Below are 27,148 nucleotides of genomic sequence, written 5' to 3' on the forward strand. Positions count from 1 at the left end.
CTCCCCTGACTTCTCCTGCTTGGAAGTACTGCTGCTATTCCTGCTTCAAGTTCCTCCTAGTTCTAGGGGACAGTAGGGAGGAGGATGTGGGGAGCCTCCTGACCCATCTGCAGGCTGAAAAGCCTCTTCTTCTTCTGCCACATCTAGAGCATCTTCCTCTATCTCAAACTGACCTGACACTTTCTCCCCAACCCTGTCCTGGATCCTGCCTTGCAAGCAGCATTAAACCCCATAAATTGTTGGTTCCCTCTCTCGGGTCACTCTCCTGGTCCCCTGCCCCCACCATGCACTTCAGAATCCTGTTAGTCTCTGACAACATCAGGCACTTTTTTGGGTGGGAAAACTACGTGTCATCTTAAAAGAGAAAGAGAGAGGCACTTAGATGCACTAGATATGTCACTAGTCCTGTTCTACCGGGAAACACTGGGATACACAAAGATTCCATATGAACTTCAGCTTGCCTCCGGCCAAAGGACTTACTTCTGCTATTGTTTTATTTTTATTTATTTTTGTTTGCAAAGCTTTCCTCGAACCTTTCACCTCCTGCTAATGTTACCAAATATTTGCACTCTGCAGCAATACTATTTGGTCATCCACATTCCTTCTGCCCTTGTTTCCCCTTCTATTTCCTCTTCCTTGTCAACATTAGGCTGTGAGATACAAGACTTGCCTCTTATTTTAGCCCTGAAAGCAACCATAAAGAATATGTGGAGATCAAGAATCATTAGTCCCCTAAGTTAAAAAAAATAAAAATACCTATCCCTTTAGCGTAGCCTGACTGACCTTTTGTAAAACTCCTGCCTTTGAAGACGGCAAAGAGGAAAGGGAACAGGCAATAGGAGTATATTGAAGCAGATTATTGCTCAACACAGTCTCTTCACAAAAAAAGCAGGACATAAAAAGATCATAAAAAGAGCTGGACCAGGCCAATGTGAACTGCCCTGAGACCTGGGGGTATAGGGCAGTATACAAATTTTAATCTTCTTCATCGTCATCATCATCTAGTCCAGCATCCTGTTCTCACAGTGGCCAACCAGAAGCCTGTAGGAAACCTGCAAGGAGGGTCTAAGCATGAGAGCCCTCTCCCCTCCTGGGGCTTTCAACAAACTAGTTTTCAGAAACATTACTGCTTCTAACCATGGAGGCAGGGCATGGCCATCATGGCTAGTAGGCAATGATGGCCTTAGCCTCTGTGAATTTGTCTAATCCTCTCTTAAAACCGTCCAAGTTGGCTTCCCTACACCCCACACATACACACTTGATACAGTGCAGTCTTTCCCTTCCCAAAGAGCCTGTCATCAATGGACCCTGGGGGAGACAAGAACTCAAGACTACTAGGGCATTTTCAAGGCATTTTCATAACTTATTTTTCATTGTCTTCAGGAAGCTGTTTTTTCTCCCAGGCTCAATTTTTAAGAGCTGGTGGTGACTGACTCCCCACCCACCCCCAGTTGTTACCACTTCCCCTTGTTCAGCTGCCACTTCTGAGTACAGAGCAAAGGTAACTAAAACAATTTCTATGTACTGAGCTATTCAGAGGGAAACACACATTATTTCATCACTAGCAACAACAACAACAACAACAACAACAACTTATTATTTATACCCTGCCCATGTGGCTGGGTTTCCCCAGCCACTCTGCGCGGCTTCCAACAAAACATTAAAATACATTAATTTATTGAACATTAAAAGCTTCCCTAAACAGGGCTGCCTTCAAGATGTCTCCTAAAAGTCTGGTAGTTGTTTTTCTCTTTGACATCTGGTGGGAGGGCATTCCATAGGGCAGGTGCCACTACCGAGAAGGCCCTCTGCCTGGTTCCCTGTAACTTGGCTTCTCGCAGCAAGGGAACAGCCAGAATACCCTTGGCAATGGCTCTCTCCAGGTGTTCAAGTTGAACATGTGAGATCTTAAAGGAGGGAGAGGGTTGCAGACACTTCCACAAGCCTTGCTCACAATATCCTTGCATGTACCAACTCCACTTCAACCTTCTCACGTTCAGCAGAATGGATTTTATGTGCATTCAGGTTAAGATACTAAGAATCCCCAGTGCAATTTAGAACCTTTTAATTATACAAGGTTAGAGTTGAACTTTGAAATCTAAACTTTGATTATTTGACTTTCATATTTATCCACCTTTCCCCAACTCAGGGCACTCCTAACTAAATGGTATTTCTGTTTTCCCCAGTCTTTGGGACCCTCAAAACTTTCCTCTTCATCTGACATTTTAATGGGCATTTATCTTAAAGCTCCAGCTTCTACAATAAGCTTATGCAAATAAAACTTCAGTTGATTGCTTATTAAGAAAACATTTCTTTCTAGAATAAAACTATTTCAGTAACAACTTGCTACGCTGGCATTTTGCTGTGTTTTTAAATAGTCACGACTAGAATATAATAAAAGGCAATCACAGGCACATGTTTCTCCATTATTAAAAATTAATTTAAGGCTGATTCGCCCATCTGCAGCAGAAGAAATTGCTTGCATATATTATAATTCCGCAACATTGTAGGCCATTCTGCACGTTGCTAAAAGGGCAAATGAGACAAGCAGCTGTTTTGCGGGTGCCATTACACTGTTCATCAGAGACAGGCAGAGACTACAGTTTCTTACTGAGTACACTGTACATCTGGTGACAAGTTCAGTTTGTAGCTGTGCAGTGAGTGCAATGGTCTAGCAACAGAGGTGCCTTTCTGGGAAGTTTACAATGTGGTACCCACCAGTTCAGTAGAAATGTGGCATTTCTGCCAAATCATAGGAAATACTTACTGTATGTACACCCAAAAACTTCAACCCGCAGGCCAATTTTCCCACTCGGACTCCATTTCAAAGGAACAAAGCGTACAAACCGAGCTTTCACGGAGTGCAGAAACTTATGCTGCATGACACTGTCAGCATTGGTATTCCCTTGGAAGACCTGCAAAGAAATAGAATTGGTTAAGTTATGGAATTTTTCTTTATTTAAAACATTTATCTACCATCCTTCGCCTTTGGGGAATTTCAGGATAATGTACAAGCCAACCTCATATTATTATTTTTTTTAAAAAAAAAAATACCAAGGGAGTATATTAAAAGCAAAACTAAGAAATACAGCAGATTAAAATTCCTGGGTAAAAAAGAAATATTGTGATGTAGCTGCCAGGGGAGAATATTAATAGAGGGTCTTCCACAATACAAACCCTACTAGTAACTACCAACCAGTCAATATCAGGAAAGGTCCTAGAACATATAACTAAATGGTCAGTCTGTCAGCACTAAAAAAAGGATGCTTTGATTACTAAGACCCAGCATGGGTTTCTAAAAAAAAAAAAAAGTCATGCTAATAATACATGTGAAAAGGATCTAGGGATCCCAGTAGACCACAATGCTAATACTTGTGAAAAAGATCTAGGGATCCCAGTAGACCACAAGGTCAACATGAGCCTATAGCAGGGGGCCCCAAACTAAGGCCTGGGTACCGGATGTGGCCCAATCACCTTCTAAATTCGGCCCCACGGACGGTCCAGGAATCAGCATGTTTTTACATGAGTAGAATGTGTCCTTTTATTTAAAATGCATCTCTGGGTTATTTGTGGGGCATAGGAATTCATTCATATATTTTTTTCAAAATATAGTCTGGCCCCCCATAAGGTCTGAGGGACAGTGGACCGGCCCCCTGCTGAAAAAGTTTGCTGACCTCTGGCCTATAGTGTGACATACAGTAGCAGCAAAAGAAGCTAATGCTATTCTAGGCTGCATCAACAGAAGTATAGTGTCCCAATCAATGAAAGCAATAGTACCGCTCTAGTCTGCCTTGGTCACCTGGAGTACTGTCACAATTTCTGTGAACCACAATTTAAGAAGGATTTTGACAAGCTAGAACATGTGCAGACAAAGGGTCTAGAAACCAAGCCTTGTGAAGAATTGTTGAAGGAGCTGGGTATCTGTAGCCTGGAAGAGAGGAGACTGAGAGGAGATATGACAGCTGTCTTTAAACATCTAAAGGGCTGTCACAAGGAAGGTGCAGCAAACTTGCTTTCTCCTGCTCCGGAGGGTAGCACTTGATCCAATAGCTTCAAGTTACAAGAAAGGAGATTCTGTCTAAACACCAGGAAGAACTTTTTGACAGTAATAACTTTTGTGTGGAATGGAATCACTCAGAATGTGATGAACTCTTCTTCCTTAGAGGTTTTTAAGCAGAGGTTGGGTGGTGATCTGTCATGGATGCTTTTGTTGTGATTCTTGCATTGCAGAGGCTTAGACTAGATGACTCTCAGGATCCCTTCCAACTCTACAATTATATGGTTCTGTGATTGCTTCATTTGTAAGTTGCATAATATGGCTAGGCTACATATTACCTAAAATTGAAGATGGCAGGTAGATAGACTTATGCCTATAGCAATAGTCTCAAGGTAATATATAGTCTTGCCTCACACAATAGTTGTGCTCACAAGCTGTAAAAATCTAGGATGCTGTTCATTTAGCTACACTTTAACCTGTTAATATCAGAATCCATTAAAAGTGTTTGTGCTGCTGTATAAAACATTTTTGTCTTTAAACTGGGATTAATGTGTGTCTGCAGTGATGCTGATAGGAAACAGACTATCTCCTCCTCAATTCCTCAACCTTTGGCAAAGCATCTGCAAAAAGCAGAAAGAATGCTGCAGCTACAGATGAGGGGAGAAAAGGTTCTCTTGGGGGGGGGGGAAGACTGTCCACTCATCAAGGCATAATAAATTAAGTAGCAGCATCAGGCACTGGCTGATGTGTCTATCTCACTTGATAGCACAAGCCCCAGGACGCCAAAGTCATGGCATCTTCCCAGATATGCACAAGCTGGCTACCATAATGACTAGGGCGATTATCATCCCTCTCACTTTATTAGGCAGGTAATGGGACAGGTCTGAACTGTAAATGGAAGGAAGGAGAGTTGGCACACCAACATGAATGGTGCGTCAACAGACTGGAGGTTAACTGCTTTCCCAGGGAGTTATTTCAAGCGGCTGCTAATGCTTCTTCTCCTGCCAAAGTCACAGAGGTGAGCTGAACCGAAGGAAAAGGAAAGACTAGGGAGGTGCAGGTGCCCACATCACAGATTTTTTTATATATTTTTAATTTGCACTGTTACATTCCTAATGCAAGAAAGTGCGGAGGCATAACTCTGCCCACTGCCTTCCACTGAACAAACAAGCCACTTCACACCCACTAATTGTGGCTGAAATGCTGCACGTGAAAAGTGTACTTAATTCCAATGAGATTTAGTGCATATGCAAAATTCTACGATTCATTTGACTATGATGGGATCATTGACTTTAAGAAGCAGGCTTACCAAACTCTTTGCACCTTGTGTAAGTAGTATATTTGGTTTATTACTTCATATCTTACAGCTATATAACTGTAAGACAAAGCTGGCTACAGGTTCAGGGTTTTAAAGGCAGAATGGTGACACCCTGAGTTCAGAATCACTTTCCCAGCAGGGCTGGATTGATGCTGATAAAGATTATCCTAAGCTGCAGCATAGGTATTGGACAGGGTGGGATGGGGTGTGGAAAGGCAGGTAGGAAGGATAAATAATTTCTGAGCTCAAATTCTTATCTTTTATTTTTTTTAAAAAACAACAACACTAAGTGCCTAGAAGGTTTAGAAAAAGTTAAAAAAGAAAAATGCATTTTTTTCCCTTGCAAATCTTGCAATTTCTGCAAAATGAGCTAACCTGGCTGCTCTGTGCTTATAGTCATTGAGTGAATTCAGAGCAGTGATTGATGATGAGTGGGCACCAGGAATCCTTAATGCTGACAGTCATGATCTGTCATCTACCTAAGTACAAAAGTCTGGGATTTCTTGGGACTTCTTATCATCCAAGCAAGTCACATTGCTTAATTCTGAACATTGCTGCCTTGCCTTTTCTTCACCTCTAATGTTGCTATAGGCCTATCCCTCTGACACTCAGGCCCTGGTAGGGGCCAGTTTGAAGAGTTCCTAAGTTGATCTGACCCTGAAAAGGTGCCTCACCCAGCCATGATGACAACAAGTAGGATGAACAGAGGCAAAGGACACAACTCATGTAACTTTCATATTTGTGTAGAAGAGTGAAATTTTTCATGCTAGCAGGTCAAGATGTTCCCCTTCTTAAAAAGCAAGCTATTCCTGCTTAAGTTACACCTGCTTTTAAACTTTAGTTTTATCATACAGGATAATCCTAAAAACAGAGGTGGGGAACCTCACGCCCAGGGACCAATTGTAATCATCCAAGCTTCTCTACCCAGTGGCGTAGCAAGGTCAGGTGGTGCCCAGTGCGAAAAACTTCTTGCAACCCCCACCCCCACCACATTGATCCCCCCTGCAAAAATAGTTTGACTTTCTTTCATATATATTTTTTGGGGGGGGGCAGAGTTGTTGAGCTTTTTGGGGGAAGCCAAAGTGGTTGGGCTTTTTTTGTGGAGATTGTGTGCCTTGCAACAAGGCAGGCAAACTGTTTTGGCAGTGGGAAGCCTGTGTGCATGCCTAAACCACACCGTCTCACACAGATGTTGACTGCCGCACAGCATTTTGTCACCCCTCTCAGAGGTGACACCCAGGGCGAACCACACCCACCACCCTCTGCCCCGTCTCTACCTTTCCCTTAGGACTCTCTCCAAACCACACAACTTCTTCAGCCACACCCTTTTTTTCTATGCCTCATACCTCATTGGCTTCACTTCCCATTCTCCATTTGGCTCTGTCCCTGCCAGCAATTGGCATGTGGCTCTGAAATCTTACTTGGAAGAGAATGTGTCCTGCATGCTGTTAATGGTCCCCATCTCTAAGATGTAGGATCCTGGGCCTCTGGCCATTCTACAGAAATGTATGTGAAACAAGAAAGAGATGTATGGACTGGGGGGGGGGTATGGAAATTAAGTATGCCCAAAGCTATGTGCTGTCTTCCTGCAGCTATGTTCCTCGCAGCTTTAGGGATAATTCTTGATCTTTGGAGACATCGTCCCTGGGAATATTGCTCCTTGACATTTTATATACATTCTTATAGGGAACAAAAAAAAATATCCTTCCGGTAGCACTTTAGAGACCAACTACGTTTGTCATAGGTATGAGCTTTCATGTGCATGCACACTTCTTCAGATACCAGATGGATGCACATGAAAGCTCATACCAATGACAAACTTAGTTGGTCTCTAACGTGCTACTGGAATGAATTTTTTGTTTGTTTGTTTCAACTATGTCAGACCAACACGGCTACCTACCAGTAACTATTCTTATAGGGCTGTGAGAAAGAATGTGCCAAATTATCTAATCTACACTAAAATGAAAATAGTCTCTTTCCTCCTACCCAAATTCTGTCAAAAATACCATGCAATACAGATAATGTAATTAAAACCACAGCAATCCACCACTAAATAGCATTGGATAACAAGCTTAGTATATCATTTCTTTTTAAAAAAAACAACAACACTTTTTTGTTTGGAAAGCTTGCCAAATATATGTAGCTGTTAAATTAGTTAATTAGGTTGTTTATTTGGAGCCATACATATAGGTCTGGCCATTTTAAAAAACATAAGCAGAGAAAATGGAGTATTTTCCCCAGTTGACAAGGTTACACTAAGATACTACCCTCCATCTCAATGTGTTTTGATTACATTATTCACTCAAGCAGAAACACCCATTATGAGCTGCTAAATAACACAAGTTCTCTGCTTCAAATCCCAAGCGAAATACTAACAATAGAAGTGTTTGCTGCAAAGCAAATTCTCTTTAGCACCACCAAAGTTTGTAATACTCATATGAAAGAATTATTATTTTTTATTTGTCATGATACCCAGGCATCAATGGCATGACCACAGATTTAGACTGAAATTCCAGAATGTACTTTGCTGGAAGTGAACTGTATTGAAATCAATGGAACATGGTTTCAGGCAATCATGGCTGAGAGCACTTTGTGTGATCTCAGAGCGCAACTCAGATCAAGCAGAATATTCCACCTTGACTTGGTGGTCCATACAGCTAGGCTTCTCAGCTGGCTTCATCTCTTACTTTGAGTTTACAAACTAGCAGGGCAGGTGCTTAGTTGGAGACAGACATTCAACCTTTGCTTAGTAGTTGAGCATCTGATTTGAGTACAGAGAGTCTCAGGTTCAATCCCTGACATCTTCAGGTAGAGTGGGTAGGGTCTGCTGTCTGAGACCCCAGAAAGCCACTGTCAACACTACTGAGCTAAATAGATTGACCAATGGCCTGACTTGGTTTAAAACAGCTTCCTATATTAAAGGACTGGACTCAGGCTATTCTCAATCTAGGTCTGGCCTATTGTAATACATTAAACATCCCATTCACCTTTACCAGCAACATTTGTGCCATCAGTGCCTTAAGAATGGTCAGAGCACACACAATATTTAGGGCGATCATTCAATCAAGCCATAGGTTCAGTGGCCATGTGAAGAGACACAGCAAATTCTTTGGAGACTGGTTAGCCCAGGATCTTCCAGAAGAACTCTTAAGTTCATTCATAGGTATTCACAAAGGGTGCCTTACACAGTTGCCAAAAACATGACATCAGTAGCATAGCTAGTATGTTAGTGGGGCTGGTGGTGGAGCACTATCAGGAACCCCTTAACACATTTTTTGGAGCTAAGAGAACTATTTGAGTGCCCCCAACTTATTGTTACATTGTGTAAACAAGACAAGGTAGGTCTCTGTCTATACATGAACTTTGTGCAAGCCAATTGTATTCTTAAGAATGCAGTGAATATGTTTAGTGTCTAGCATTGGAGAGCAATGCTTAAAGCCTTTGCATATTAGTCTCATCAGTAAGAGGTTAACCAGCTACCACTGTATTTCTTATTCCTTTTAAATTAATTGGCCAGCTTTGTCCAATGAGATGACCCCAGGGAGATCTCTCTTATTCCACACTATAGTGAATTCAAATGAGAGAGAAAAAAATGATTTCATTATCTTACTGCATTTTCACAGGTAACAGTATGATAGCACCTCTAGTCAGACCTGTAAAGTAACACCATAGCAGTGAATATGGGGTAGAAGGGTCAAACTGATATTTCCCCCAGGAGAATCCATCTCTACTTAATGAGCTAAAATCCTTGGCATTCCAAATTCTCTTTAAGAAAAGTGAATTATAATGAAGTGCTTATGAAATATTTTGACCCCAGAATAAATCTCATTTTCACCTTATATATGTTCAATGGGGGGGGGGGACAATAAGAAGGTGTGTTTTGGACGTCCATGGACGGGGGTACATCCAAAGACCCCTCTGTTCATTCCCACCACCTTCCTCTTCCTTTGCACAAGTGGCCACAACCACTGGGATGTTCAATTCCCAGCTTTTATTAGGGATTAAGGCAGTGTTACAGCACACTCTTCCTCACCCCCAACAATGACAAAGATGCCTCTCTCTGTGCATTAAGGCAGCCTTCCTGGATTCAGAGACGATGCCCCACAACAGTGAACCAGTGGTCCCACTCAAGAGCACCTTGGTACAGAATGAATAGTCCAACGGTTCCTTCCAGCAACTTTACGTCAACCTTCTTGCAGGAGTTTAAAATATATTGCTCTTCCCTTCCAGAAACATCCCTCCTCCCTGGGTGTTGAGGCAACAGAGTCCACTCAATAAGGTCTAAGTCCCAGGCAGTGCTTTTGCAGCCCTTCAGGGACTCAGGAGGACTTCCTGTTACGTGGGAGGGAACTGCCACATGGATGAGCCTGAGTTAGAAGTTGTTTGTGTTATAACAAATACCATAAGCAATAAAATCCTGTGTTAAGTACATTGTATGACATTAAAGACTGAAGTACTCCTATTTAAGATAGCATGTGGGCACAATATCTTCTCCAGATTCTTTTCCTCTTGAATTATTTTAAGCTTTCTTGCTTCCTTCCATCTGCACAGTTTTAATTACGTAACCGCCAGGCATCAACACAAAACCTTGCAAGGTGCCTATTGATGCCCCTCAAAAGCTGAATTTTTAACAACAGGAAGCTGTGTAGAAGTTTCCAGACAATTTTTTTTAAAAAAATGAAAAATATCCATTTCTCATTATGCTCCTAAGCGTAAATGAGAGTGGGAGACATGTGAAGTGGGATCAACAAATGACATTTGGCTAACGGAAAAAAAGAGAAGCAGGTAGAACACAACACTTTCAGGAGGCGTTAGAAAAGCTGTCTTCAGCATTTCTGCAGGTAATAATCTCAGCAAAAGCTCCCTTGAAATATGACTGTGTGGATATTACCACTTTAAGATGGTTGTATTTTACTGTGTAAACCAAGAGAGACTCTCAGCTGGAGCCGAGTTTACAGAATACACAGTCACTTACATGCTTTCTCTCCATACAATACTTATAACTTGTTTTAATAGTTATAAATCATTGCAAATAGGTTTTAGATATCGACAAGTAGGACCACCAACAAAATGCTGCAGTATACCCCCCCCCCAAAAAAACCTTGTGCTCAGTTCCTCTTTACACTGGATGCCAGGATTAGAAACTCTCCCCCTTCAGTTGGGAAGAGAGAAGAGATGCAAAAACCATACCTCTGTGAGTGAGTGTGGTGGTGGTGGTGGGGTGATATAGGTTCTTTTCAGCACACAGATAGGGTTACTGATGAGGTAACGTCATAGCTGCCAAGTTATCCCCTTTTTAAAGGGATTTTCCCTTATGCTGAATAGGCTTCCTCGCGAGAAAAGGGAAAACTTGGCAGCTATGGGTAACGTATGTACACTATTCTGTTGTCCCCACAGTAGCCATTTTGTGTTATGCCCCATACCCATGACGGCCATTTTATGACTGGTGCCCACATAACTTTCCCAATATTCCGAATGTACCCACTGGCCCCAAAAGGTTGATGACTCCTGAGGCTGAAGCAAGCCAATTCACTCTTTTTCTTTCATTTTATGTCCCCACCACCACCACCAACACTCACAATCATGTGGCTTCTAGTTACCACTGAGAATACTAAGTCCTAGAAACTTCTAGAAATGTCAGGGGTCCCCTGAATATTTTGGTAACTCCCTCTTGTTTTGACTCAGTTCCTGCTGGTTATTCAGAGTAGACAGGTCCAAAAGATCCATTAATTTCAATAGGTCTACTCTGGGTAAAACTTAGTTGAAGACCATTCTAAGTTTGTTATTAGAATGAGAGCGTTACAAATGTTTGTTTTCTGCAAGTTGTTTTCTGCAACTTGGATTCTGAGATCCAAGGATCTTGGGTCTTTAGCAAAATATGATTCCATGGCATTGTCAAATGGATAGCTGATATAAGTCCAACACAGGTTAGAGTAATTGCACTGAGTATCAAGGAAAGTTGGAATGGAGAAAAAGTTTGCAGGAGAAATATCGACAAATGAAACCAGCTGGGACAGCTCATTTTTCCAGTACTCTTCACTGTATTCAAATATCCAGTAGATAACTGAAAAAGATTTAGATTAGAATTTGATCTCTTTATGAAATCAAGTGTAGCTACAAAGGCAGAAAGGGAGGTTATGTGTCTTTTCCAAAGTGTTAAAATTATGTATGGTGTGAAGAAAGCAGATAAATAACAGTTTTTTCTCCATCTCTCATTACACTAAAGATTACCAATACTAATTGATCGAGGGGGGCACGATTGGACTTACTGGAACTCCAGAATGACCACAGGGAAGAAGGAAAAATTAAGCAGAGAAGAGAAGAAGCTCAGGGGTCTGATATGGAGGCCTGGATGGCAAAAGACTGTAAACAGGGGGTGGGGTGAAGGGAAAGTGAAGTTGTGATTGTAAGGATGGGTTAATAGGACTATAACTGGACTGCTGACTATGGAACTTGCTGGATTGGTGGGGTGGAGCCAGTACTCGGGGGGGGGGGGTGTAAGGTTAGTTTGGGAATAATTATAGGTTTAAAAAGTGAATTGATTCTGGAAAAAGGTGAAAATATGGAGGCCTATAGAGGGGTAAAAATTAGGCACGGGAAGAAAAAATGGGAGTTTGATTTCTCAGTGATTGGACAATAGGCGAAAATGATAATAGTTAGTTTAAAAGTGGTACAAGATATAAAGGTGTATGTTATAAAATATGAACTATGAAACTGTTGAAGATGATAAATAAGGGAGGAAAACCGGGGAAGGGGGGAGGGTGGGGAAGCCCACAAAATATGGTTTAACAATTATGAATTTAACAATTATGATGAATTTTTTTTTGTCTTTTTTCCTTTTTGTCTTTTTTTTCTTCTCTTTTTTCTCTTTTTCTCTTTTTGTATTTTCTTTTTTTTTTTGGTATGACAATAGATGGTTGGATGGATGAACTCCTGCGTACTGCCCTGGTTCACTGGAGCTCCCTGGTGGCAGGGGGGGGCTTCGGGGGCAGGGGAGGGGGAGGAGGACAGAAACCCAATCATAAAATGGACCACTTCTGACTGTTCACCTGCGTGGGATACTTCTGTGGCAGGGGAGGACCCATGGAGGGGGGTGGGAAGAAGGTGGAAAAGGTGTATATGTATGTACCATCTTTTGTAATTTGTAAAATCAATAAAAATTATGTTTAAAAAAAAAAAAATACCAATACTAATTGATCTATGCCATTGTTGCACTGTGATTCCACCCTAACCATGACCCCCAACTTGACAACCGCTGATGCAAAGCTAAAAATAAAGGAGGAAGGTCGCTTTCAAACATGAGTTTTCTCACAATCTCCTATTGGCATGAGACCACAGGACTCCACTGACTAACACTCCAAATGAAACTCAGGGAAGTTACCTAGTTTTAAAAATCATATAAAATCAACTCCAGTTTCCTCCATTCCAACGCTATTTTTCCCTTGAAAAGGGACTTCAGGAAGTGCCCAGAGGCACTTTGCTGAGCTGATTGTTGTCCAAGCCTAATCCCATCATCAGACCCACCCAGGTGACAGACGATGCAAAGGCAGGACCTTATTGTTCTTTTCCTGTGGATACTCAAGAAGTTCCTCCCGGTACTTATCACACATTTACTTTTGCCCTGAACCATTACCCTTATGTTAATCTTGTTTACCAGTACAGTGGAACCTCGGTTTATGAACACCTCGGTTTATGAATTTTCGGTTTATGAACGCCGCGGACCCATCTGGAACGGATTAATTCACTTTCCATTACTTTTAATGGGAAAGTTCGCTTCAGTTTATGAACGCTTCAGTTTATGAACAGACTTCCGGAACCAATTACACCCATGTTTCAGTTTATGAACGCTTCAGTTTAAGTACTTCGCGGACCCGTCTGGAATGGATTAATCCACTTTCCATTACTTTCAATGGAAAAGTTCGCTTCAGTTTATGAACGGTTACTCTGCGGACTGTCTGGAACGGATTAATCCACTTTCCATTACTTTCAATGGGAAAGTTCGCTTCAGTTTATGAACGCTTCAGTTTATGAACAGACTTCCGGAACCAATTGTGTTCATAAACCGAGGTACCACTGTATGTTAATATTGTATGTACCTCCCCTTTTCTGACATTTAGCCATGTAACTATGATGTAGGAATGATGCTTTGGAAATGTATTCTGGGATTTAGGTGGGAAGTTTTAAAAGTTCTTGCAACCCTGTTCCCGCTGTTCAGTCTTGGCTTGAACTTGCTGCGCAGTAATAAACTTTGCTATTTTGCTCCGGATGGTGGCTGGACTCATTCCTTTTCATTCCGCAGTGGACCGGGCTCATGCCCGATGAGTTGGGTGGCAGAGTAGCATCACACCCAGATTTTCTGTAACATATACCACTTTTCATATTAAAGATGTGTACCCTCCTTTGAGCCCCAGCCAATCAAACCTCATTAGGTCATGCTACCGTGGGGAGCGATTCACTGGTAGATCACACTGACCTGGACAGATAATGTGGACAGATAATATGGGGAAAGGCAGTCTCAGAGATAACCCAATCCCAAACTCTCTAGAGGTCTAAAAACCAACACCTTAACCTTGGCTAATCAGCAGCCATTGCAGATTCTCACCTGAAGGAAGCCTCACATAGCTGCATCATCCTGCGCTATCAGTGGCTCCCAGTCATCCAGTTATAAAATTGCCAACAATAGCTTAGCCAGAGCTGGAAGTAAGTTCTCCTTGTCACCTAGGTCACTAGAGCTTCCATTGACAAAGACAGACCCAAGAGCAACCAAACTTGCCTTTTGAGAGAGACTACAACCACATTCTGAATTCCCTGTTCCCAGACCCAGGAATTCCCCACTCACAGTGCCTGTCTTATCAGGATTCGACTTCAGTTTATTTTGCACCCCTTTGCACAGGCAAATCAAAGAGGTAGCCTTGGTTTGTAGGTCTGAGCAATGGAGCTATGCCTCTCCATTATTCCTGTTTTATGCAGAGCACCTATGTTTTTGTAGTTACCCGAGAAATTAAATCACAATTAATAGCCTCTCCCTATTCAACTAGTTGTTGATGATAACATAGATGCTGCTTTTGTCACTGAAGAGGACCATTTTGTTATGTTATCAAATTGCCATGCATCAAACAAGGATTCACACCTAGAATCCATTTGACGCTGTGCTTTTCTCAAGACCCCTAAACTTCCATCACCCACAGCCATCTCTTAGCATTTAAATCAATATGTTTTGTGCTCTCTCTCTGCCCCCCCCCCAATCTCTCTCCCCTGTACTTAAAACTAACAAGTGAGGGAGAGTGGGGAAGTGTGATTTTTAACAGGATGTTGATTTCTATTTTGAGCTTCCCCCACCCCCGCCAATTTGAAGGGAAGCCAAAGCAAACCTTAGGAATGCAGAATGATTCACACTAGGGATCTTTACAACAAGAACAACATGATGCAGACAATCTGGGGGGGGGGGGACTTCCAGTCTGTGGGCCAGGCATTTTCAGGGAAGCCACATCCACCTGCCCTTTACCTGATGCCATACATGATATTGGAGTGAGCAAATAAGGGCAGGGCTTTAAAGGAACAACCAGGAGCTGAAAGTGGACTCCTGGTTATTCATTTGCTGTAGCAAGGCACGCTGTTAGCTGCCCATCAGCTGATAGGCAGTAGGAGTGTGCAGGGGCGTGGCCAGGATCAAAACTAGGGGGGGGGAGCCATGGTCGTTCAGGGGCGGAGCCAAGGCACGGAAGGGGAGGGGCCACAAAGTGGGCGGGGCTAAAGGGCCAGTGGGCCTGATGACATCGTGGCGGTGGCAGCAGCGGCCACCTTGTGCTTCTGGGGCTGGTAGCGTTGGCGGCTACCCTGCTTGGCTGGAGAGGACGGGAGGGTCGGGCAGGCGAGAGGGGGTGGCAGGGCGGGCGAGGGCGGGGCAAGGCATGGACGCAGCCACGACGGCTCCGAGGCGTTGCTGCATATCAGCATAATATTTCAACCATGGTTCAAGCCCCACCTTAGGAAAAAAATCCTGCATTGCAGCGGGTTGGACTAGATGACCCTTGTGGTCCCTTCCGACTGCAATTCTACGATTCTATTGATATATTACCATACCATATGCATCGTTCTGCTTTCTTGAATTGTCCTACTCCTAGGCATAGCAGCCAACTCCTAGAGGCCTAGGTGCCTCCCCCCCCCAATTACTGGTAAATACCATATTTGATAGAGTCATCCCCCCATGTTGATGGGCTTTCTATGTGGGGCTTATCTGCCTCCCCCCGTATTTTATTAAGGATGGAAGAGGGAGGGAAGGAAGGAAGAAATAGAGAGAGGGATAACTCATATTTGTGGGTGTCTCTGGGTGACGCTGTGATGCTGGAACTCTGCATGTACAGGAGCCTTGTAAGCAGCTTTCTCTCTGCTTGATTTACAGCAGGCACGTCCAACAGGTAGATTGTGATCTACCAGTAGATCACTGGATGTCTGTGGTAGATCACTGGTAGGTCACTGGCCCCCCTAAAAAAAGCTCACCCAAAATTTTCCTCCTCCCTCAAAAAAGTTGAACTATGACCTGAAGCCCTAAACAAAAATGGGCCTCCCTCCTAAAAGAAGCTCAACAAGTTTGACCTAAACCCAAAAAACAGGGCTTCCCTTCCTTTAAAAAAAACTCAACAGCTTTGACCTGAACCCCCCAAAAGGGGGTAGATCACCCCCAGTTTTAAACTCTCAGTAGATCAGAGTCTCTTGGGAGGTGGCCACCCCTGATTTACAGTATACAGATGCAGGAGGAGGGGCAGACTGGAACACCAATGCTTTTTATAAACATCACTGTGTCTGTCAAAGCTACAGCCCCCCCTTTCTTATTCACTTCTTTTTAGCCTTGCAGAGCCACCTTAGTCAAATTGAATCCTCTGAGTCTGCACCCTCATTAAATCGCCAATAGAACTCTTAATGCTCCTGAATGCTCATTAACAACTCCCACTTAAGAACAATAGGGTGAAATGGTCAGCTATCGAATCTTGCCTGGGGATATATGCTCCATTGTCTTAACTGCTTAACTACTGGTAGCCACTTTGCTTTATTTATTTGATGTGTTTTTGTTACTGCTGTGTCCCCCCCCCCCAGCAAGCGGAGACTTAGCTGCTCTTGCTAAAGCAAAGCCCTTTCCACTTCAGTTTTTGGAGGGGAAAAGTGCTGGTTATGGTCTGTAAAATACATTAATTTTTTTGCTTCTAGGGGGGGGCAGCTGCCCCCTCCTGCCCCCCCGCCTACGCCCATGGGAGTGTGCCTTGCTCAAAGAGGGGGGGGGGAAATGGTTCCCATTGAATGGAAAGTGCTTCTCCGTCCCACCTCTGATTTTTTTTTAAAGCTGCCCCATGTGTCTTCTTTCTGCTACTAACATAGGAGATAGAAAGGAGCCCCTTCCTGCCCCATGGAATGCTTGCAAAACTTTCTGCTGTCCTCTTTGTGCTCTCCTTTGCTCCTCTGGAATAAAAAACCCTTCCAATCTGCAACACAGGAAAGTTTAAAGGGGGGTTGCAGGACAGGCATGGGGGTGGTTGATTTTCTGTTCCCCATTCCCCATTCCCCTGTTGTCACCACTGCTGCTGTCAGAAAGAGGAGAAAGAAACCAACATTTTCAAATGATCAGGAGGGAGAACAAATGCAGGAATGCCAGCTGGCCACATTTCGATGTATGCAAAGAAATACATTTTGCCATCTAAAAATGGAGCCTGCAAGGTCCTCTAAAGTTACCTATCTGCACCACTACTGAAGGGTGCCTAACAGAGTCTTCCTAAGATGGTAATGCTGAACTATTCTACAGAGCGCATACAGATTTGTGAAGTGGGAAGTGACATATGGTATAATTTGGAAGGGCTTACTGGAAGGCAGTGAAATTGTGAGCTAGTGATAGATAGAGGAGTTGGGGGATCTTTCATCAATGCCAGGCTAACAGCTTTGTAGGCAAAGTGGCCCCACTGAGAAGCAAAACTATCTCAGCATACTCAGCTGAACCCAGATGTTTACAGAACTACAAAATTTTTTTAAAAGATGCCCACAAAAATCTGTGCCTGTATACACTCATGTGGCAGAGGAAAGTACCGTAATCTGCAGGGATGAGTCAGTTTCAGTCAAGCACTCCTCCCCCCACCCCCTGAATGAACCTGGAGATTACCAGAGTCTGACTGACCATGGCTTGGCTCTCCCTGTCCATAAATGGTGAACCACCCAAAGCAAAGCAAAGCATAGGCGCTCCTGCCATAGAGACCACTCCTTTCATCAGAAATTATATTTGTTCTTAATGGAGCCCCTCTCAATATCTGTTGCAAGATGGGAGGTGGAGGAGACCATTAAGCAAGGACAAGAGGGGGAGACAAAAGTAGCAGAATAAACAACGGAATGCAGAGGGGGAAAGAAGAAGATCAGATCCAGCAGCACATTATGGACACAGCTCAGCATTTTGTTATAGATCTCACTTGCACAGACTAATAGTGTTACTCAAGGAGTCAAGAACAGAACTATGCCACACAAAAGTAAGATAAAGGCTTCCTCAGCTATAGGTTTAGCCAGTGCACTGCATTTCATCTGAAGATCATAGGGTGGCTTCCAACACAAATTGCAAAATGTGAACACAAAAGACATAATAAAAACAGAAACAAACCAATACCCACCCACCCCTACAAGCACATTTAAAAGGACATAGAACGTTCATCAGCCCAAGGCCTGGTTAAAAAGACACATTTTCCTTTGGCTCCTCAAGATATGTAATGAAGGTGCCAGGCGAGCCTTCCTGGGGAGAGCATTCCTCAAAGGTGGAGCCACCATAAAAAAGGCCTGTTTCCGTATTGCCACCCTTCAGACCTCTCTGATGTCGATTGCTTTCCTCTTCCCTTCCCATTCCCTTTTCCTTTTATATCTTGTCTATTAGATTGTGAACCCTATCTTTTAATGAATTTGCAGAGCACAGATAATTCTAGGTGCTGATTAATAATGATAATAACAGTAATACTAATAACAGTGCACTGAATAATAATAATGGTGATATTGCAAACTGATCAATGCCAACCCAAAATACAGCCATTTTTGCACGCACACACACACCCATCACAATTCCCTTGGCACCGACCTAATTGGCACCCACCTAATTTAATTGAAAAGCACATTGATTCTTTTCGCGCACAGAGACTGACATGACCTTAAAACTGAAGCGTGGCTCATTATATGGTAACAATTGTTCTTGATACAGTTTTTCTCTTCACCACCCACATTCACAGCAGCACAAAGAACAATCTGGGCCCAGTACTTTGCATCCAGACCATTGTGCTTTCCCCCTTATTAATTCGACACGGACAGCAAACTTCCCCAGGCTGCAATTGTTAACTCTCTCTGTGACATTTGTGGTTACAGATGCACGCAGTCAGAGAAATGGCACCACAATTAAATAACTACTAACCAATGCAAACACATCATATAAAACCAGGCTATGATGCAAATGTTCTTGGTTTCTATTTTAATAAGACTAGTGACACTGCCGGTTAACAATGAAGGCAATAGGCACATTATAAGCTGCCAGACAGACATTAGGAAGCACAGAATTCTCAGCCTGGGTCTCTGTAATGAATGTGCTAAAGGAAAGCATCTGAAGTATACTCTTCTTAATATGCTTTGTCTCTTTTTCACTTGAAAGCTGGTAGAGGGAACCCAGATTAGTTTGCAAGGCTCTCCCCCTCCTCCCGTAATATGGAATAGTAGGCTTGGGGGTGTAATTTACTTGCTCCTGAAATAAATAGTAACATAGGTACAGTTCTTAAGGTGGTGCAGTCACATAGTGCCCATTCAACTCACCAGCAGAGTGTGCCAATGGAACAGAAAAAGACCAGACAGTTCTAGGTTTACTAACACTGTGATGCAGTTGCACAGCTTATAAATTACATACAGTTGTAATATACAGATCTTCTACGAGCATACAGTCTCCTTGCAATGTTTGAACACATACTAGGCTCAGGGCAAGGGCCAAGAGCAAACTTGCTTCAAATTGTATTTATACTTTAGATCAGGCATCCCCAAACGTGGCCTTCCAGATGTTTTGGGACTACAATTCCCATCATCCCTGACCACTGCTCCTGTTAGCTAGGGATCATGGGAGTTGTAGTCCCAAAACATCTGGAGGGCCGAGTTTGGGGGTGCCTGCTTTAGATTGTGCCGAGTCACTCTCGCATGCTTAACTAGGACAAACACACCCCAAATGAAGCAGCACACCTAGTTTAACCCTTTCCTGTCTTTTTTCTGCATACATAAACCCTTACACAATAGCATACAGTGGTACCTTGATTCTCGAACGGCTAAGTTGTTGAACAAGTCGGCTCTGGAACGCCGCAAACTCTGAAGTAAGTGTTCTGGTTTGCAAACATTTTTCGGAAGCTGAACGTCCAACGTGGCTTCCACTTGAGTGCAGGAAGCTGCTGCAGTCAATCAAAAGCCACGCCTTTGTTTTTGAATGGTTTCAGGAGTCAAACGGACTCCCAGAACGGATTAAGTTCAAGAACCAAGGTATCACTGTATTTGTCATAGGGCAGTTGGTGACCCTGTGTGGGGAGGAGACAGTCGAGTTGGAACAGAATTAATATTCTGCTATTATATTGGCTACAGCAGAGAGGCTGCTAAAATAAAAATAAAGGGGCAAGCTTTGCTGTCTCTGCCTCGCCACCCTGCTGCCTGGGAGTCGTGCAAGGAGGGGCTGCTAAGTATAGACTTTTCCTATCGCTAACATTTTTGGAGCTGTGCCAGCAGACCAGAGGTTCCACACCACTGCTATAGACTGCAAGGAGGCCATCCCCCTTCTGGATGTGCGTGCCAGAGGCACTGATATCAATCCCATGTGCCCACCAGCTCCTGAGCCTCTTCCAGGTTCTCTGCCAGTCTAGTTCTATACGCTGTCATGTTACCTGTGGAATTTTAAAGGATTCCAGTGTAGGATGGCAAAAACATTCTGAGAGATGCTAGAGGTAAAGAAAGCCATAGATGAACGTTCAGATTATCCTGGCCTCTGCAGCATAGATAGTTTACTAGAATGGGGCAGCACAGCACTTTTAAAACCTTAACCGCTCTGGCTATAAAATACAACTCCACTGGGCTCTTCTTTTAGAAAAGTTATGACAAGTGTAATCAATAAGGCTTGTTAGCATATGGTGTGAAAGGGTCCAGAGGACTCCTTCAACTCCCTGAGTGCATCATTTGAAAGGGCAATGGGGATATATCACTGCACTGTGCAAGACAATAATTCCATTCAAAGTCCCAGGTTTCAAATGTTTCATATGAAAACATTAAATATTGTCAGAAATGCTCTGTCTTTCAACTGTAACATTGGTCTTCACAACAGGACATAAATTCAGTGCTGATTTAAAACTGATATAAAACTGCAAGATGTTTCAATGAATTGTTGCCATTCATTAATCACCTACCATATGTTTTTGTTGACTGGAACATATAATGGTCTAGCATACTCGAAAGCAGAGGCTTCTGAGATCTGATATTTTCAGTTTAGACATTAAGGGCTGCTCTTCTCTAGAGCACTCTTCACATGATCATTGTGGGGCCAGCTTCCATGCACAGGGATCATACAGGCAGCTTGCATGCAAAGGGGCAGGAATGGGGCTTTCCACCTCACTTCAGTGTTCATAACTCCAACTGTTCTAGGCACATTTTGCAACAGGGAATTTCATTAGCACAAGCAGTTTCTGAGCTCTAGGCACAGTACTGTGCCTAATATTTCAGATTAAAACTGCAGAGTAGAAGGAAAGGATGACCTTTTTCTGTCTCCTCACTTCCAGCTACTCTCTGAAGACAGTAGAAGAGACCTTCTTAAGAATATTAGGGGAGTAGGCAGGGGAAGGACTAGACTGGGCATCCCCAAACTCGCCCCTCCAGGTGTTTTGAGACTACAATTCCCATCATCCCTGACCACTGGCCCTGTTAGCTAGGGATAATGGGAGTTGTAGTCCCAAAACATCTGGAGGACCAAGTTTGGGGATACCATGTGAAAAATGAACATAATATTTTAGCTGCAGTTCATTGATTTCCAGCTTGGTATTCTTGTTATAAAAAAGTGCACCTAGGCATTCCATTGTTACACCCATAACCTAGGTTTAAGGTGCCATTTAGCTCCTAGCTTTCATATCTCAGTTTCTAACACTTTCCCACTTCCAATTCAATGCTCATATGAAAAGCCATATTTGCATGCAGGGAGGAACCTAGGACAATCCTTGGGTAGCAGCCTAACCTTTCTTGTGTGTGCTCATCATGTCTAAGACTATATGTTGTGGAATACATTGTATACACATCTCAAATACTTAACATAGAATCTATGGAACTCAAGTGTCATCTAGCAACTCCCCATGTCAACTTGGATAGCTCAGTTGGTTAGAGTGTGGTGCTGATAATGCCAAGGTTGCAGGATTGATCCCTGTGTGGGACAGCTGCATATTCCTGCATTGCAAGGGGGTCAGACTAGATAGACCTCAGGGTCGCTTCCAGCTCTACAATTCTATGTAAAGCTGCCCTAAGTTTGGACCTTGCTTTGTATTTCCTTTCCATGTAGAAATCCCTTTCCACATGGATCCCATCCAGCATTTTCTAAATATCACCTGGCAATGGGAGGAAGTGGCCTAGTGTTAGCAAAAACTCTCGATGACTTGTTCAAGTAATCAGCAACCCTCCTGTTGCAACATCCCCCCAACCTCCAAATCCCTGTAGATTAGTAGTAATAACTACCCAGACCACCAACCAGCAATCTCTTTATCATATATCTGTGAACCAATCACTGAATTGCCTCTGTTGATCTCACGGAGGCTGTTACAGTAAAGTCTGTCAATCCTGAAGGTATCAAACAAAACAGCACCTGCAAAGCATGCAATGTCCAGTGGAGCGCAAATGGACAGGGGGCCACCATCACTCAGCAAGTGGGCAAAACAACAACTGACCTATGCACAAACATTTTAAGAACCACTAATCCACAAGATTGGTGTGTGTGTGTGTGTGTGTGTGTGTGTGTGTGTGTGTGTAACTGCTAGTTGCAAAACACTTTAATTTAGATAATAACAGTGCGTCTGATTGAACAATTATTGCAATAAATATGCTATCTGATCCAAAAACATTGGTAACAAGAAAAAATATCTATTTTATTGATTTGTTTAGTTATAAAAGTATTAGATACTGCTAATTTATTCAATACAACATGACAGTGTAGGGCAATATATACAATAAAACATAAAACACCATTAAAGCAGTACAAAACAGTCTGCATATATACTGTAGTACCTGACATAACTCAGCTACAGCAAATACAACACATCTAAATATTCCATCCTCACTGCACCATTTGATTCACATCAGAGTAGCTAAAGAAGGTGGAAGCTTTAAGAATATATGTTTTCCTTTTCAAATATATCTCTGTTTTATTAGTCAATGCAATAAATGTTTAGTTTTAGTTGTTAACAGCATCTTTCCAAGATCTAGAGCAAACATGCCTGAAGTGCTGTTTGATGCTTTAAAAATACTCTCGTGTGTGTGTGTGTGTGTGAGAGAGAGAGAGAGAGAGAGAGTAAGAGTAAGAGTAAGAGTATGAGAAAGAGAGACAAACATTCTTGTAATGTCCTGGAAGATAAGATATTGCAGATGTTCCTAGTATGCTTGACACCACAAAAATAATGCATCTGTTAACACACAGCTTCTTTTCTGTCCCATAAAGATACATTTTGCAGTACTCTTTTCTGTCCTATCTCCTTGCACCTCCAAGGCATGAATATGGGAAAGCGATTTTTTTAAAAAAAAGAAAAGAATGAATATGGGAAAGCGAGAACCAAAGCTGCCTTCAGACCCTGTTTGAACTTCATTCATTTAAAGCAGGGATGGGGAACCTCCAGATCATGAGCCAAACTAGCCTCACCAAGTTTTCTAATTAGACCTTCAAGGCAATATTTCCCTGCCACAGTCACCTGCCTCACACCTGTTGACATAAGATGACCAGTGTGAGGCAGCCGGGGATGCCTTCTGCACAAAGCAAATCCCTGATTAGAGTAGGGGTTTCATTTAACAATGAATTTTAGTGCTGCTTTCTGCAGGAATTTTTGCAGCTGTAGCTTGAATTCAAAATTTGGTTGAAAAGAAAGAATTGGGCGTGCAATTTGAATGGGTGACTGATTCTTTCTTTGATGTTTGAAACAATTGCAGCCATATAACGTCAGGTGACTGAGAGGCTGATGTACCTGTCAGAAGTGTCCCATGCCTGCTTTAAAGGCATGTCTAAACTTAAAATGTTAACCACAGTTTTCATTGTTTCCTGCTAAAATATCATGAGAATTTTAACGCTTGTAAGGAGATTTCTACCAAATAAGTTTTAGCACCTACAGAAAACTATAATTCTTTGGTAGAAGACACACTATCTCCTCCCAAACCAAATAGTCTGAATATCTTCGACTTTTCTTTTTATGACTTACTGCCTAGTTCTGCATAACTGGCACCCCATTCCATTCTTAGGTATCCCTGTACTTCTTGAACCTCAAAATGAAGCACCCTAGGCTTGGTTCCGTACTTGTCAAGCCTCATCTCAGATTTGGAACAGAATTGCACTGTTGTTTCCTATGCCATAAACAAACTTCCTCCCAGGACTACAAGTCTATGAAATGGTATATTGAGCAGAAACCAAATCAAGGCAAATAGTATCTTCTCAAACAAAAGAAAGGTGACTCAAACGAGCACAGAGATAAATATATCACAAATGAAAGGAGAGAAAGTTCTCAAAGGAGATGACTCCAGTTCTAAATGTAACATAAAATAAAGAAATAGTGGCTTTTTTAATTAGCAAATTGGATTTTGTGCAATTTGAAAAAGACATTCAAGTTGTGCCTTACAGAAGAAACATTTGAAGAACTCTTGGTGCTCTGGTTATTTTACATAGATGATTAATCTGCTTGAAAATTCATAAGGCTGCATTCCCAGCCCAAGGGATATTCAGCCATCCTCTTTATTAATCTATTCTAGAAGGCTTCATCCTCTTATCACTTTGCTGATTTGCTTTCTGTCTCCAGAGGTCTGTAATATATACAAGTATTACCTAAATCCAAAAGCTAAAACTGATTGAATTTTATAGCACTGTGTTATACACTGACGAAAACAAAACAGCACATGAAAACTGTACTGGGACTTGGGATGAAATTTTCATTTCTATTTTTGTCCATGCATACTCCCCCACTTTCTTAATATACAGGTAAATTTGTAGAGAAATGCTTCAAACAATAGCAGCAGAATGGATATGCAAGCTTAATATGTCATTATTTTTAAATACCTTAAGAACTGTAGTGGAACGAAAGCTGAGAAATAAAGCTGCTACCTTCAGGAAGATGAAGCTACATGGAATAGTGGCACTGGCTATGGATGGTCATCCCTCAATTTCCCATCTGATGGTAGGACCCCACATCCCTCAGCATGGAAGTAAGGTCACTTCCCACTGGTCCTCTGCAATATCTACACATTGAGTTGGATGAATGAAAACAAGTGCCTACAATCACAAATGCATAGATGCTCCACACAATTAAGAGCTCTGCATGACTGGGGCACAATAGCAACTGCATTTGTGCATGTGCTCTTTTTGATACTTTCTGCTCAGTGTGCAGACATTGATTGATGCACCAATGTCACAAAGGCAGCAGGTTGAGGTCTGCTTGATTCACACAATTATTATATGTTGGATGAAAACATAGAAAGGCATTCAGTGTGCATCAAAAGGGTGGATGCTCTAGTATACAAACAACTGGAAGCTGACTTGAAAATGGCTTCCAAATAACTTTGGAAAACCCATGCAGAAGGGAGGGAGGGAGGGAGGGAGGGAGGGAGGGAGGGAGGGAGGGGGGATGTCTGGGGTTCAGGCAATCAGCTGCTGCTCTGAATACCTAAGCATACTGATGATTACCTAGAGTACAGAGACTGCTCCTGGACAAGAAGGCAATTCATTGGATCCTACTAATTCCTGTCCTTCTCTACTGGTGGAAACGGATGTGGATAGCATCACAGTCTTGCCAGTAGATGGTGGGAAGTGTGTGCTCACTTTCCTGCTTAGTAAGAAGGGACGCTCCATTGAAATATTGAAACACCTGCCTCCCCCATTTGCTTTGCCCAATAGAATTTTGATGGGTCTTGGAGCAGTAGGGAAAGCAGAAGGCAGACGGAGGCAGTGTTCACATGTGTTTTGCATGCACCGATTCCAAACATATCGAAAACATAAAGTTCCTTCAAGGTTAACACAGGGATGCTTGCATATTTATACACACTCACCTGATATTATTTTCTCATATTACAATATGTTATCACTGATGTTTTGGTTTTGCATCTGCTTTATATTGTTGGTTTTAAATTTTTAGGAGGAGGAGGAGAAGAAGGAGAAGGAGAAGGAGGAGGAGGAGGAGGAGGAGGAGGAGGAGGAGGAGGAGGAGGAGGAGAAGAAGAAGAAGAAGAAGAAGAAGAAGAAGAAGAAGAAGAAGAAGAAGAAGAAGAAGAAGAAGAAGAAGAAGCAGCTATATAAGGCTGTACAGCTCTCAGTACTGGAAGTTTGATATACATAACAGGGAGTGGACATTACATTCTCCTTTGTGAGCTTCCAAGAGCATTCAAAGGAAGACTTGATTCCATCATGGACTTCCATCAAAAGCCCTCAGTGGGAACTAGTGTCTGGGATCTTCTGGCTAACAATAAAGGAAGATGTGGCTTCATCCTGGGCTGGGTGAAGTCCACCCCACCCCCATCCCACTTGCCTCACAGGTCCTTATTGGGTCTCTCTCCTGGCAACCCAAGGAAGACCAAGAATGTGGGGGGGGGGAATGCTATGCTGCCCATATACATCTGTCACCATGTTATTTCTGATTATATGTGAATATATTTTTAAAACTTGGTTGTATTAGGCATATAACAGCTTTTATAAACTGTTCTGAAAGCATATTGGGGATGAAGAGTGGGTTAAAATATTCTAAATAGACAAATCTGGCTGCATTGTTGAAGGAAGAATGTCATTATCCCCTGGAGTTTGATCAGCTAAAGCAAACTTATTCTTTTATTCTTAAGCCAAATACGACCTTGCCAGTTCTCCATCTCCCACAGCACTTTCTCACTCGGAAGAAGTTCGAAAAAGGGCAACCAAAATGATCAAGGGAATGGAACAACTCCCACGTGAGCAAAAGGTTTGGGGCATTTTGGTTGAAAGAAATGACAATTAAGAAATGACATGACAGAGGTGTATGAAATTATGCATGACATGAAGAAAGTTGACAGAGAAAAGTTTCTCTGCCTTTCTCATAACACTAGAACTTGTTTATCTGAAGAAGTGTGCATGCACACAAAAGCTCATACCAATGACAAACTTAGTTGGTCTCTAAGGTGCTACTGGAAGGAATTTTTTAATTTTGTTTCGACTACGTCAGACCAACATGGCTACCTACCTGTAACTAGAACTTGGAGATATCCATATAATTTGAACGCTGAAAGATACAAGCCAGGCAAACAAAAGAACTTCTTCACTAAGTGCATAGTTAAATTATCGTATTCACTCCCACTAGAAGTAATGATGGCCACCAACTTGGATGGCCTTAAAAGAGGAGTGGACAAATTCATGGATGATGAAGTTATCAGTGGCTACTAACTCTGATGGAGATGTTCTGCCTCCATGTCTGGAATCAGTATGCTTCTGCATACCAGTTGCTGGGAATCACAAGTGGGAGAGTGCTGGCCCTGTTTTTTGGTTTCGTATAGGCATCTGGGTGGCCACTGTGAGAACAGGATGCTGAACTAGATGGGCCATTGGCCTGATCCAGTAGGCT

The 27,148-nt window shown here is 42.5% G+C and overlaps 1 protein-coding gene across 1 annotated transcript in view; it reads right to left on the reverse strand.

The window, feature by feature from the left end:
- Nucleotides 1-27,148, reverse strand: part of CNTNAP5 (contactin associated protein family member 5) — a 302,130-nt gene that overhangs the window by 178,363 nt on the left and 96,619 nt on the right. Inside the window, exon 4 of the mRNA XM_035128546.2 lies at nt 2,768-2,915. Coding sequence (XP_034984437.2) covers nt 2,768-2,915 — 148 coding nt within the window. The remainder of the gene's footprint in view (nt 1-2,767; nt 2,916-27,148) is intronic.

This window comes from Zootoca vivipara, chromosome 1, assembly GCF_963506605.1.
Source record: "Zootoca vivipara chromosome 1, rZooViv1.1, whole genome shotgun sequence".
Taxonomy (NCBI): domain Eukaryota; kingdom Metazoa; phylum Chordata; class Lepidosauria; order Squamata; family Lacertidae; genus Zootoca; species Zootoca vivipara.